Source organism: Nomascus leucogenys, chromosome 6, assembly GCF_006542625.1.
Source record: "Nomascus leucogenys isolate Asia chromosome 6, Asia_NLE_v1, whole genome shotgun sequence".
Classification (NCBI taxonomy): Eukaryota; Metazoa; Chordata; class Mammalia; order Primates; family Hylobatidae; genus Nomascus; species Nomascus leucogenys.
In genome coordinates, this window is record NC_044386.1 from 86794172 (window position 1) to 86808820 (window position 14649).

The 14649-nt window shown below is 41.2% G+C and overlaps 1 protein-coding gene across 9 annotated transcripts in view; it reads left to right on the forward strand.

The window, feature by feature from the left end:
- IQCH (IQ motif containing H) overlaps nucleotides 1–14224 on the forward strand; it is a 250784-nt gene extending 236560 nt beyond the window's left edge. For 6 of the 9 annotated variants that reach the window (XM_003267135.2, XM_030814630.1, XM_030814631.1 and 3 more), the window contains 3 exons: nucleotides 2745–2806; nucleotides 7014–7122; nucleotides 13058–13604. In XM_003267135.2, the coding sequence (XP_003267183.2) occupies nucleotides 2745–2806; nucleotides 7014–7122; nucleotides 13058–13171 (285 nt within the window). In that variant the 3' untranslated portion in view covers nucleotides 13172–13604. Of the gene's footprint in view, nucleotides 1–2744; nucleotides 2807–7013; nucleotides 7123–13057 lie in introns of all 9 variants that reach the window. The other 3 variants (XM_012507363.2, XM_030814633.1, XM_012507362.2) reach the window with 2 other exon arrangements.
- Nucleotides 14225–14649: the final 425 nt, after the last annotated feature.

Here is a 14649-nt window from a genome sequence, read left to right on the forward strand (position 1 = left end):
ACCGAGTAAGACTCTGTCTCCAAAAAAAAAAAAAAAGAATGCAGATGCCCATGCAGGGCTGCGATTAGGGTAAGGTAAGTGAGGCACTCTTCCTGAGCACAGAATTTAAGGACACACACAGACACACACACACACACACACCCCTCATTAACATAAGTAATATTTTAGTGCAATATTTTAACAATCAAAATTACTGCAAAAAATTCATTAGGAATAAAATATCAAAATTTTTAATGAAAACAGGACCAGATTACTGATTTTTTCCTTTGCCTTGGGCTCCAATATGACTCAGCATGGCCCTACACCCATGGCCCACCTGAGACCAAATAAATCAGCATTTCTGGAAGTAGGGCCCAGGCATTAGATGACTCTAATGTGCAGCCAGCGTTGGCAGCCGCTGTTTAGTCCACTGTCTGCCCTAAAGCTCAGATTTCTTGATAAAGTGGGAAGTTGATGTGTGGTCATAATTCTGGCATGTGATTTCTTTTACCAAAGCCCCAAAATATAGTTTCCTTTTTTGAGCTTCCAGTGATGGGAAGTTCACAGCTTCACAGGGCAGTCATTTCCACTGTTGGACAACTCCAGGGTTACCTCTTATTTATTTGGAGAAAACTGTTACAAGATAATTTTCAAAAAAAAAAAAGGGTAAAGCCATGCCTCTCCTACAGATATGAAAATAAACACATGATAAAGATTTTATTTAACAGAAAGAACTGCCAGGCACAGTGGCTCATGCCTGTAATCCCAGCACTTTGGGAGGCTGAGGCTGGGAGGATCACTTGAGCCCAGGAGTTCGAGACCAGCCTAAGCAACATGGCGAAACCCTATCTCTATCAAAAAACATATTCAAAACTTAGCTGGGTGTGGTGGCACATGCCTGTGGTCCCAACTACTGAGGAAGCTAAGGTGGGAGGATCACCGGAGCTTGGGGACATCGAGGCTGCAGTGAGCTATGATTGAGCCACTGAACTCCAACCTGGGTGACAGAGTGAGACCCTGTCTCCAAAAAACAAAACAAACAAAAAGAGGGAACTAGGCAGATATTATAACAGGTTCAAAAGAGAATCCCAAAACAGACATCTTTATAGATCAGGAATATTGAAATTTGCACAATGAGGCAAAATAGGTTTTTCCACAAGAGGAACAGGAAAGGGAAATCAACAGAGCCTTTATCAGACTGGACAGAATTTGCTTGTCTATCAGTTACCTATACTTTACAGAATTGTAAAATATCTCCCATAGAATCAATCTGATAAGGCAGCAGGGAGTGCTATAGACCAGCAATTCCCAACCTTTTTGGTATCAGAGACCGGTTTCATGGAAGACAATTTTTCCATGGACGTGGAGGTGGGGTAGAGGGAGTATGGTTTCAGAATGAAACTGTTCCACCTCAGATCATCAGGCATCAGTTAGATTCTCATAAGTAGCATGCAACCTAGATCCCTTGTTTGTACAGTTAACAATAGGTTTCCCGCTCCTATGAGAATCTAATGCCACCGCTGATCTGACAGGAGACGGAGCTCTGGTGGTAATGCTTGCTTGCCTGCTGCTCACCTCCTGCTGTGTGGCCCGGTTCCTAACAGGCCACAGGCCTGTCTGAGACAGATCTGGTACCAGTCTGCAGCCCAGGGATTCAAGACCCCTGCTATAGACAACACATAGTTTCCCATTGAAGTACAAATTATTTTCCACATAACAAATTGCTACCATATATACATATATAATTTTTTTTTTTTAGACGGAGTCTTGCTCTGTCGCCCAGGCTGGAGTGCAGTGGCGTGATCTCGGCTTGCTGCAAGCTCCGCCTCCCGGGTTCACGCCATTCTCCTGCCTCAGCCTCCCAAGTAGCTGGGACTACAGGCGCCCGCCACCACGCCCGGCTAATTTTTTGTATTTTTAGTAGAGACGGGGTTTCACTGTGTTAGCCAGGATGGTCTCGATCTCCTGACCTCGTGATCTGCCTGCCTCAGCCTCCCGAAGTGCTGGGATTACAGGTGTGAGCCACTGTGCCGGGACAATTTTTTTTTTTTTTTTGAGACGGAGTTTTGCTCTTGTTGCCCAGGCTGGAGTGCAATGGCGTGACCTCGGCTCACTGAAACCTCTGCCTCCCAGGTTCAAGCGATTCTCCTGCTTCAGCCTCTGAAGTAGCTAGGCCGCCTTCAGCCTCTGAAGTAGCTGGGCCGCCATGCTACTTTTCACCATACAACATTTCTCCATGTTGGCCAGGCTGGCCTCCTGGGTGAGGTCAGGAGTTCAAGATCTTGGCTCACTGCAACATCTGCCTTCCAGGTTCAAGCGATTCTCCCGCCTCAGCCTCCCAAAGTGCTGGAACTACAGGCATGAGTCACCGTGCCCAGCCTCCCCTATATTTTTTTAACCCATCACTCTTAGAACAGTGGTTTTCAAATTTTGATGTACACAAGAATCATCCAAGAAGTGAGGTAAAAGACAGATTGCCTGCCAAGTCTTCTGAGCTTGCATGATGTCCATGAAAATGCCTTTTTAACAAGCACACTAGATGATTCTGATGCAGGTGTTCTGAGGACCATACTCAAAAAGCACGGTTCTAGAACATACTCCAAATTCTAGAGGCAGCCTTTTCAAATGTGTTCTCATAATATCTGAAGGTAGCTCTAGATTTCAAATCAAATCAATCTTAGTAGTCTTTCTGTGCCAGTAACATTTTCTGTACTTTGTTTCTCAGATAATATACTATTTCTTTTCTCCCCATTCAAATTTTACAGGACAGGCAAGGAACTGTTTTTATATTATATGAGCACCTGAAGAGACACAAGTTGGGAATGTTGTGAGTATGAAGTGTATCTGTGAGTTGTAATAAGCTAAGGAAATAGACAATCACAACTAACAAGAATGATGCTTCTCATGCACTTTAATCAGCATGCTGATTTATTAGAAGTCTATATTTAGATCTTCGGGTATTTTATTTTATTTTATTTTATTTTTTTGAGATGGAGCCTTGCTCTGTCACCCAGGCTAGAGTGCAGTGGTGCAATCTCAGCTCACTGCAACCTCCACCTCCCGGGTTCAAGCGATTCTCCTGCCTCAGCCTCCCAAGTAGCTGGGATTACAGGCACGTGCCACCATGCTCAGCTAATTTTTGTATTTTTAGTAGAGATGGAGTTTCACCGTGTTGGCCAGGATGGTCTTGATCTCTTGACTTTGTGATGCACCTACCTCGGCCTCTCAAAGTGCTGGGATTACAGGCGTGAGCCACTGCGCCCAGCCTAGGTATTTTATAAAATGACTTTAGATGTGTCAATGGGGGTTTATATAATTGATTAATTACCTGAAATTAGTGGGTAAGGTTTAGACTTAACAGCATATTATACCCAAATGCATACACAGATAAGGCACATCAGATCTCACTGATGGGGACCCAGCTCAGTTGTCCTGCCTGTGGAAGGCAGTTGTCATTCTGGCTTACTTAGAAAAGTGCTCTGTGCTCTGGTGACTTCACATGATGTCCCCCTAGCAGGCAGGATCTGTAGCTCCTCCTCAGATCCAGTTTCATTCCGGGCGCAATCTTCTCAAGGTACGCATGCACTGAGCACAGGCTGCTGGCAACACTCGGAGGCTTCCGCACTTCTCCCAGATTTCCCTCTGGGATATTTGGAGCCTAGCAAAGTTTCCTCCTATCTGGGACTCAGAATTTTAGAGCCACAACCTTGAGTCATATCTTTTTTCGTATCTTGGCACATGGTTACTTGGTACCTTTAAGTCATCCTACCTAACTGGGAAACTGTCTCCGCCCTGTATTTCTCTTCCTTGTAACCTCTAAGGCAGTGTAGACATTGTGGCCTCACACTCAAACACACAGAAACATATACACAAAGATCTGGTCTCATAAAAACTAACCAAATAAGAGCCAATTCCTCTACTAAGCACTGATGTTCCTATGTGGCCTCAGTCCCTCCCTCCCCAACCTCCCCTACACCCTACTATGGTCAGTCTCCTGGAAACTGATCCAAAGAGGTGCAGACTATAACAAGCAAATGGCTGCATAGGACAGGCCCCAACTTCCCTATCCAAAGTATAGTCCTTTGTTCTGCCAAAGCATTATCAGTTATAACAGGCCATTATCAATACAGTGATATTCACCCTCATCGATCCTTTTGAACTTAGGCAAATGTTCTGGTTTCTTCCCCTTTGGAACTAGAATGTGGCTACAATTTAATCTGGCACTTACAGTCTCAGATGCTTCCCATCACCTGGGAAGGGAAGCTGGCTGTTTGAGTCCTCCCCTCCAGTTTCAGTCTTTCCCCAAGATCCCATAAACATGCAAAACTTATTGGGTCTTGTTAAGGAAGTCACTTCCCTAGGGACTCTTCACCCATTTGTCACATTGCCCTGATAGCAACAGAAATGAGACCTCAATCCATAACATACCAACAAGCTTGCCTTCATCTTCTCCACCTAGGCCTTCACATCCAGAATGATAACAGAGCCAGGGACACCTCTGGGCATGTGCAGGGAAGGATAAGCCCCTTGCTTCCCAGTGACATTCTGCCCCTCAGCTCCCTCCCTGCCGCACCCTTCCTTACCAGAAAATTTGAAAGCATTTTATCAACTGTGCCAGGCACAGTTCTAGGTGCTAGGGAAACAGCAATGAGCCCTGCCCTCAGGAAGCTGCGACTCTAGAGGGGTGGGCATACAGTAAACAAGTAAACAGGTAAACGTGGTCTAGTATGTCAACTGCTGACAAGCCATGAAAGGGGAACAGCAGTTCACTAGTAGCTGGAAGATCAGAGATTAAATACTTCCCATTTCACTCTCCCCAAACTTGACACGGTGATGTCAGGGCTGGGCAGAACATAGGCCATCGGGAATTACCGGGACTAGGAGAACCAAGCAGTCATCTGGATTTGAAGTTATCAAGCATGGGAATAACAAATTTGTATTTTCCCAACTTATCAATCCAGTTAAGCAGGATTAATCTTAAGCATTCAAGATCCAAGTATATTTCTAAGCCCAGGAATTCAGACAGATGGGTTAGTTAGGTACAAACAACTAGAAATCAGAACCTAGAGATATGAACTCTGTCTTAGTGGGTACCAGCTGGCATGAAAGATTAACTACAAAGGAGAAGCTGGGACACGACTGGAACCAGACAAACCCTTTTGTATATAGGATGAGGCTGGGAGAGGTGAGCTTCCCTCAGGTGATGGGAGAAGAGCAACCAGACAGGCCAAACACTGGACCCAGGATTCAGATGCATGGAGGTCATCCTGAGAAGCAACCAGCTCATACCATCAGGAAAGTTCCAACCGCAAAGAGTAAAGGGACAACCTGAAAGCTAGGTCGTGGGGAGCTTGACCAGAGGCACTCAGAAAAGAGGCCACTTTTGGAGACCCCGGCTGGTAGGGGGTGGCATGAGGAAAGCCTTTCAGCAGGCAGCAGAGCTCAGCAGAGGCTGACACTCAGGAGCAGGACTTGTGTCCTGGAATTGATGGGATGAGACAGGGGTAGTATCACCCAGGCAGAGACAGGGTTCATGAAGTATGGGCCACAGGAAGAGCAGTGCAGGTGGGTACTCAGGCATAGAGGAACCAGGCAAGAGGAAAACCATCACAGAAAGTAGGAGATAGAGGAAGAGCCTGTTTCATGAACTGAGAAACTCCCAGTCATCAAACTGACCTAGCAGCAAGGTGGATTTGATGCTGAAACCTACAGAATTAATAATTAGACTGGTAACCAAGAGGAACTTGCCCAGCTGTCCCTACATCTGTACCTGAGATTTCAGGCAAGGATGCCTTGACCTGCAGGCTAGTTTCAATGGTAGAAATAGTCCTACTGGTGTACCTTCTAGATGGTTATTGCTATTCACACATCCTTCAGGGAGGGCACAGTTGACATGGACCTCTCGAAAGCCTTTAGTCCTTTTCTACTGTTTTCTGCCCATCTTAATCTCATCCCTAACTGCAGTCATAGAACCACAGAATGTTAGAGCAGGGAAGGGCCTCAGAATTAACTGATCCTCATAGACGGGAAACTGAGGCTTAGAGAGGGGCAGTGATTTGCCTGGGTCACACAGTAGGTGGTCTGTCTCCTGATCCTGAACTTACTGTTCTTTTCACTACACCACAAAGCCTACACTGAGTGACCACCTTATATAGGGAGCCCTATAATGCTACAGGATAGTTTGCAAGCTGTCTCTGAAATCTTAAAGTGGATGTTCAGGTTTATAAAGACGGCTGTTCATGAACAGGGCACATTCTCCTCTGAACATAGGCAGGACACTCTCATTAAGTGATAGGAATCACTTGTACCCGTGAAATAGAAAGTAAGCCCCAGACAAAAGACTCCAGAATACTGAGATGCAAATGTCTGCATAGATAAGGAAATCATTTGGCAAGGATCACACTTAGCGACAGTTCTCCTAAAGTAACTTAAACCATTTTTTTTTATTATTATACTTTAAGTTCTGGGGTACCTGTGCACAACGTGCAGGTTTGTTACATATGTATCCATGTGCCATGCTGGTGTCCTGCACCCATTAACTCGTCATTTACATTAGGTATATCTCCTAATGCTATTCCTCCCCCCTCCCCCCACCCCACGACAGGCCCCAGTGTGTGATGCTCCCCACCCTGTGTCCAAATGTTCTCATTGTTCAATTCCCACCTATGGGTGAGAACATGCAGTGTTTGGTTTTCTGTCCTTGCGATAGTTTGCTGAGAATGATGGGCTTAAACCATTTTTAAAATGAACTCATACAACATCCTAGCTCAGTGGTAGACTTTCGCTAGAAATGACCTACCCTATTGCTATATTCTGCTAAGTTGATTAATAAAAAATATTTATTACGCAAATCCTTTTTGTTGACAAGTTAAAATGGAGTCTCATCTTTCATATCTCCCTGAAGATTGCCACCTTGTGAGATTGAAAATACTCATTAAATTCCATCACCAGACAGGCACAAATGAGAGGGCGATTGTTTTTAAGCATGTGAGGGGAATCATTGGTAAACTCATTTGTTTGGATATCATTAACAGAACAATCGGCGAGGATCTCCAGGGGGTCCTCATGACCTTTGCTCGCAATCTCTTCATCATCCATCAAGAAATATCAGCACCTAATATGCAAGGCGAGACCAATTTTAAGGTGAGGTGTTAATTAACTAACCATTCTGGTTAATTTCTATACAAGGGCTGAAAATACCTCATGCTGTATTATAAACAAGTGCTAAACCATCTTTTTTTTTTATTGTAAGCAGTACATATTTTACAGTGTGCAAGGTCAATACTGTAAGGTTCCCACTGAAGCCGTTAGTTAAATTTAATAGTTTGAAACTTTTTCTTTGAAATAGAGTTGACTTTTAACTTGCTGCCATTTTCAAACCCCAGCTCCTAAGATAGCAGAGCTTTCTGATGTTGGACGTGAGTCTGAAATGTCACAGTGGAACCAAAACAGAGATTGTCACAACCAAAAATTGTGTATGTTATCTATCTATATTCCAGATAATACAAGGTCTGACTAGTGATTCCTGGGAAGCCCTAGTTTCTAGAGCCAGAGAAGTTCTAAGACCCAAGAAAGCAATGTGTGTTAGGGAGAAGCAGAAAATATAGCATGTATGTGGGCCATCTACCCCACCCGTTTCTCCAACGTGGGTTGGATTATTTCACTACTAACCTTTAGAAGCCTCCTTATGACCTTTAAAGATGGTCCCTCAAATCCAGTTGTGTATAATTGACTAGAAGTCTCCAAACTCCAAACTACAGGAACAAGGTCTGTATGGGAGTTTCTGAAATACTGTCTGAACAGAGATGATCACGTGGTATTGAACAGCAAGGTATGAATCTGATTCCCAGCCTAGGCCTTCATTAATTCAAAGGACACAATCAGAAACCACGTGGTTTTTCTCCTAAATGGAAAGTCCAACAAAAGCTTAATAGAAATGTAATTTTAATACATTTTTTATTCAAGCTAGGGCCTAACTCCTTTAGTAACAGTAACAATAACGTGATTTTATGAGCTGGAAGAATGACCACTGCTTTCCCTACAACATGATTGAGAAGATTCAAGAAAAGACAGACCAAATGTTACATCAATGTTCACTGGTCCTAAAGGATCTATGCTCATCGTTTACTGTGTGGTTTTTTTTGTTTTTGTTTTTGTTTTTTTAGAGACGGGTATCTCACTGTCTTGCCTAGGCTGGTCTCAAGCTCCTGAGCTCAAGGGATCGTCTGTCTTGGCCTCTCAAAGTGCTGGGATTACAGGCATGAGCCACCTTGCCCAGCCTATCATTTACATTTTAAGTTCCTGCTAGCTAGTAGCATCATCTTATCTGTTAGTGCCATGTGCAAAACTTTGAGCCTCTCTGCATTTGATCCATTCAGCCTGTCCAAATATAGCTAATAATCAGAATCAGATGCTTTAACCTCAAATGCATTCAGACTAAGTTGATTCTGGGCTTGTCTCGCTGTTGGCAGTCAACTGCCTTTGACAAAATGAAAGCTATTTCTCTGCCCTTTCTCTGACTTTCGAAATCATAAAAAGTCAGATGTTCTCAGGTAGCTTTTAATTATGTCGTGGTTTCTAGCCTTCTCATATGAATGTTTGTTTTCTTGATTTTTACTCATGTTAGGTCTAAAGGCAAAAACTTTCAATCTCAGTAATATAGGTACAATAACAAAAACTTGAAGCGGTGCAATAGATTCATCTTTGCTAGTATTTTCTGTCTTCTACTTAGTGGCATTGTGGTAGGTATTTTCAGTTTTTAAACAAGGATTTACCAGCAAAGTAAAGGCTAAATAAAAATAGAAGGTGATTGAGGCTGGGCACAGTGGCTCATGCCTGTAATTCCAGCACTTTGAAAAGCTGAGGTGGGCAGATTGCTTGATCCCAGGAGTTCAAGACCAGCCTGGGCAACATGGTGAAACCCCATCTCTACAAAAATTAGCCAGGTGTGGTGGCTCATGCCTGTAGTCGCAGCTACTTGGGGGGCTGAGGTGGGAGAATCATTGGAGCCCAGGGGGTTGAGGCTGCAGTGAGTCTGGGTGATGGGAATAAAAATTAAAAAAAAGGAAGATGATGCAGCAAATGCATTTAACAAAATTTAACATTCTTTTCTGATAAAAACATTCAACAAAGTAAAAATAGAAGGTAACTTCCTCAACCTTATAAGGGCATCTACCAAAAAACCCACAGCTGACATATAGTTAACATTGCAAGACCAAAAGCCTTCTCGCCAAGATTAGGAACAAGACAAGGGTGTCTGCTCTTGCCACCTCTATTCATCATTGTACTAGAGTTCTGGACAGAGAAATTAGGCAAGAAAAGGAAATAAAAGGCGCTGAGTGCAGTGGCCCCCACCTGTAATCCCAGCACTTTGGGAGGCCAAGGTGGGAGGATTACTTGCACTCAGGAGTTTGAGACCAGCCTGGGCAACATAGCAAGACCTCATCTCTACTAAGAAGAATAAGAAGGAGAAGGAGAAAAGAAGAAGAAATAAAAGTAAAAGTATCTCTATTTGCAAGTGGCAAATTCTTGTAAATAGAAAATTCTATGAAGCAAGAGGATTGCTTGAACCCAGGAGTTTGAAACCAGCCTAGGCAACATAGGCAGACCCTATCTAAAAATTAAAAAATTAGCCAGGTGTGGTGGCACACACCTGTGGTCCCAGCTACTCAGGAGGCTGAGATGGGAGAATGGCCTGAGTCAGGTAGGTTGAGGCTGCAGTGAGCCATGATCTGCACTCCAGCCTGGGTGACAGAGTAAGACCTAGTCTCAAAAAAAAAAAAAAAAGAAAGAAAGAAAAGAAAATCCTAAAGAACCCATCAACAAGTTTATAAGACATAAAATCAGTATACAAAAGACAATTATATTTGTGTAATGAATAATGCAAAAATAAATTTTTAAAAATTTCAAGTTACAATAGCATCAAAAAGAATAAAACACTTAAGAATAATTTTTTTTTCTTTTTTGAGACAGAGTCTCACTCTGTCACCCAGGCTGGAGTGCATTGACGCGATCTCGGCTCACTGCAACCTCTGCCTTCCGGGTTCAAGCAATTCTTCTGCCTCAGCCTCCTGAGTAGCTGGGATTACAAGCACGCACCACCATGCCCGGCTAATTTTTTATATTTTTAGTACAGATGGGGTTTCATGTTGGTCAGGCTGACCTTGAACTCCTGACCTCGTGATCCACCTGCCTCGGCCTCCCAAAGTGCTGGGATTACAGGCGTGAACCACCACGCCTGGCCAAGAATAAATTTAACAGAAGAAGTGCAAGATTTTTGCAGTGAAAACTATAAGACATGGGTGAAAGAAATTAAAGAAGACCTAAATAAACAGAAAGACAGTCTGTATTCATCCAACAGAAGACAATAATGCTAAGATGCTGACATTCCCAAATTGATCTATAGATTCAATGTAATTCTTATCAAAATCCCAGCTGGCTTTTTTGCAGAAATTGACAAGATGATCCTAAAATTCATATGGAAACATAAGAGACCCAGAATAACCAAAATAATCTCAAAAAGAAGAACGAAGTTGGAGAACTCACACTTCTCAATTTAAAAACTTACTACAAAGCTACAGTAATCAAGACAGTGTTGTACTGGCATAAGAATAGAGATATAGATCAATGGCATAAAATTGAGTCTGAAATAAACCCATACATAATGGCCAATAATTTTTGGAAAGGGTGCTGAAACAATTCAATGGAGAAAAAATATTTTTTAAATAAATGGCACATGCAAATATTAAGTTGGACCTCTGCCTCACATCATATATAAAAATTAAGTTAAAATGGGCCGGGCGCAGTGGCTCACACCTGTAATCCCAGCACTTTGGGAGGCCGAGGCGGGCGGATCACCTGAGGTCAGGAGTTCGAGACCAGCCTGGCCAACATGGTGAAACCCCGTCTCTACTAAAAATATAAAAATTAGCCAGGCATGGTGGCATGCACCTGTAATCCCAGCTACTCAGGAGGCTGAGGCAGGAGAATCACTTGAACTCAGGAGGCAAAGGTTGTTGTGAGCTGAGATCGCACCACTGCACTCCAACCTGGGCGACAGAGCGAGATTCCGTCTCAAAAAAAAAAAAAATTGCATTAAAATGGATCAAATATTTAAATGTAAGAGCTAAGACTGTAAAACTCTCAGGAAAAAACATACGTATAAACCTTCATGACCTTGGGTTAGCAATAGTTTCTTAGACATGGTGCCTAAAGCACAAGCAACCAAAATAAAAATAGATAAATCAGACCTCATCAAAATTTAAAACTTTGTGCATCAAAGAACACTATCAAGAAAGTAAAAAGTCAGCCCACAGAAAAGGAAATAATATTTGCAAATCATATTGGTAAGGCATAGTATTCACAATATACAAAGTACTCTTACAACTCAACTACAGAAAGACAAATAACCCAATTTTAAAAGGGAGCAAAGGATTTGAGTAGACATTTCTTCAGAGGAGATATGCAGGCCAACTGCAGTGGCTCACACCTGTAATCCCACCACTTTGGGAGGCTGAAGCGGGAGGATCACTTGAGGCCAGGAGTTTGAGACTAGCCCAGGAAACAGAGTGAGACCTCATCTCCACGAAAACTTATTTTTAGTTAGCCAGGCATGGTGGCACATACCTGTAGTTCTCGCTGCTCAGGAGGCTGAGGGGGGAGAATTGCTTGAGCCCAGAAGGTCAAAGCTGTAGTGAGTCATAAGCACACCACTGCACTCCAGCTGGGGTGATAGAGCAAGACCTTGTCTCAAAAAAAAAAAAAAAAAACAGATGTACGAATGGCTAATAAGTATATGAAAGAATGCTCAACATCATAAGTTATTAGGGAAATACAAATCAAAGCCACAGTGAAACATTTCATACCTAATAAGATGGCTACAGTTAAATAAAAAGGCAATAACAAGTGTTGGTGAGGATACGGAGAAACCAGAACCCTCATATATTGCTGGTAAGAATTTAAAATTGTATCACAGATATGTAAAGCTTAGCAGTTTATAAAAAAAATTAAGTGTAAAATTACCATATGACCCGGCAATTCCATTTCTAGGTATATGTCTAAGAATATTGAAAACGTTCACACAAAAACGTGTACATTAATGCTAATAGAAGGAATATTCATAATAGCCAAAAATTAGAAACAACCCAAATGTCCATCAACGAAGAAATAAGTGAATTTTATTATATTCTATGGATAATATTTTATATAATGGGATATTATTCACCTCTATAAAAGAAATAATAAAGTACTGATCCATGCTGCAACGTGGACGAACCTTGAAAACATTATGCTAGGTAAAAAGCCATTCACAAAAGGTCACATATTGTATGGTTTCATTTATATGAAATGTGCAGAAGAGGTAGATCCATAGAGACAGAAATAGATTAGTGGTTGCCAGGGGCTGAGGGAGTGGGATGAAATGGGGAGTGACTGCTAATGGGGACAGAGTTTCTATCTGGGGTGATGAAAATGTTCTGCAATCATATAGTAGTGATGGTTACTTGCAAATATACTAAAAACCACTGAATTGTATACTTTATAAGGGTGAATTTTATGGTATGGGAATTATACCTCAATAAAATATAAATAAAGTAAATGGGAATGTGTCATTTTTTTCTTCCCAGCAACCAATGGAAATAAACCCTCCCATCAGCCTATTAGCCCTCATTTTAGGGTGACTAGACCAATGCTTCTCAAATTATCCATAATAAGGAAACTATTTGTTTTGTTTTGATTTTATCTATCATGGATCAACATTTTTTAACAAAATAGAAGAAAATTTAATTACTAGAAAAATACGATTAAAAAAATTAAAGATATACAATTTAGAAGCCCAATGTTTTTATTATTAGACATAATAGGCATAAAAATTCTAAAAAGTTTTCCAAATTCTTACTCTCAATTTTTTTACTCATTTCAGCAAGACTGGTAAGCCATAATCTGTAGACAAATGCCAGTCGGTAGAATACATTCTGAATAGAACTGATCTAAACCATAGTGAATTCCCAAAAGGACCAGATGCTTGGGGGAGAGGGATTGTAAGAGGTCTTTAAGTAATAAATATTGTCTTTATTTACAGACCACCATTGCTGATATTGAAACTATTCTAAGAGTAACAAAGGAAAACAAAATGAGATTTGAAGAGGAACAACAGTCCAAAGATGATAAAAACCTCTCTAAACCCAAGAAATGATCCTGGAATACAGTACATAACATTTTGGATCCCAGTCTGGAATAAAAAGGGCAATTTTTTTTTTTCTGTTAGAAATAAAAGCCAGGGGAAATTGGTTTGCTTTGTGTGCTAGGAGGTGAATCAGAACAGATTATAATGAAATGCTCTTTTTAAAACATTCTTTATTAAGTGATCTTATTTATTAAACCAAAACTTATTTGTGTTTTCATTTGAGAGTGTTGAACAATCCCTTCTTCTTCTCAAACTCAGAAAAAAGTCATCCGATAAAAGAAGAAAGTTAAAAGTCTTACTGATATCACCTCCACATTTACTTCCTCATAGGCCTCAGGATTATGCAGCTTTTATTTTTTATGTTTTATAAAGTTTTCTCCTATTTCTAATAGTCATTGATCTTCTGCATTTATAGGTTTGAATAAAGGCTTAAGCATTGCTATTTGTCAAAACACAAATGCCTTTTTTTCAAAGCTTCAAATTATGTTGAAATTATATTTATATGAATTTTTAAGTGACTGTCATTCATCGTGTTTTTGTTATACCAAGCCACTATTGTCTGCTATTGTTGCCATTTTTCAAAAAGTAGGATAAGCCAGCATCTAGTTAACCAAAGCATCAGAATGTATCTAGGTGGCAGTATCTGCTCTTAGTTTAAGATGGAGTGTAACTCGAGCTCTGTAGCTTGAATAAACATTTGTATTCTCTAGTTCTCCATTTAATACAGCAGTAGGATTTTTTCAAGTTTAGTTCAACATTACACTACCTTTAAAAAGGCAGATTAAGATTGTAGTAGTTCTGACTCTTAACTTTCAGCATTCACTTCATAATTGTCCAAAAATATTTCTACATCAGCGAGCTTTACTGAAGGGTGAAATAAAAGCAAATTACAACACCAAAACCATGTATTGTTTTAAAGAATGACCTTTATGTCTATAAAAATATTTTAGTGTATTGGGGAAAGGAAGAGGATTTTTACCTGTGGAATTTCAATAATTTGTTAACTGTGATTCAGCCGCAGGCTAAGAGTTTCTGTAATAAAATTAACATTTGTGTGTGTCAGCTTTTGTTTTGCTATAGTTGGAAATACATTAATTAGCCAGGTTTCCTGCCTGTGCTAGGTACAACACTGACCTCTTTTTCTTGCCAGATCTCTAGTCCATTCGAGGGGCCCATTGTTCAGACACTTGACAGATAGGAAGTACTACATGCCCATTAGAGTCGCGCCTCGATTGAAGCCAGAGCAACATAAGGTCCAAGAGACTCATTAGTTCACTGGCACAATCGTGTCCTGAGAGTAAATGAAACCCTCTGTCTCCTTATGGCTCTCATCTGCTCTGGACTTTAAAAGAAAACTGTCTCCGTTTTGTTCGGCACAGTAGTAGATCATTCACGTGGCGAGAGCCCCTGCTTAACAGTACAAAACTGTTAAATCTATCGGGAAGTTTTGCATGTGAATTTTGATTAGCACTCCCGAGGCTCAAGCT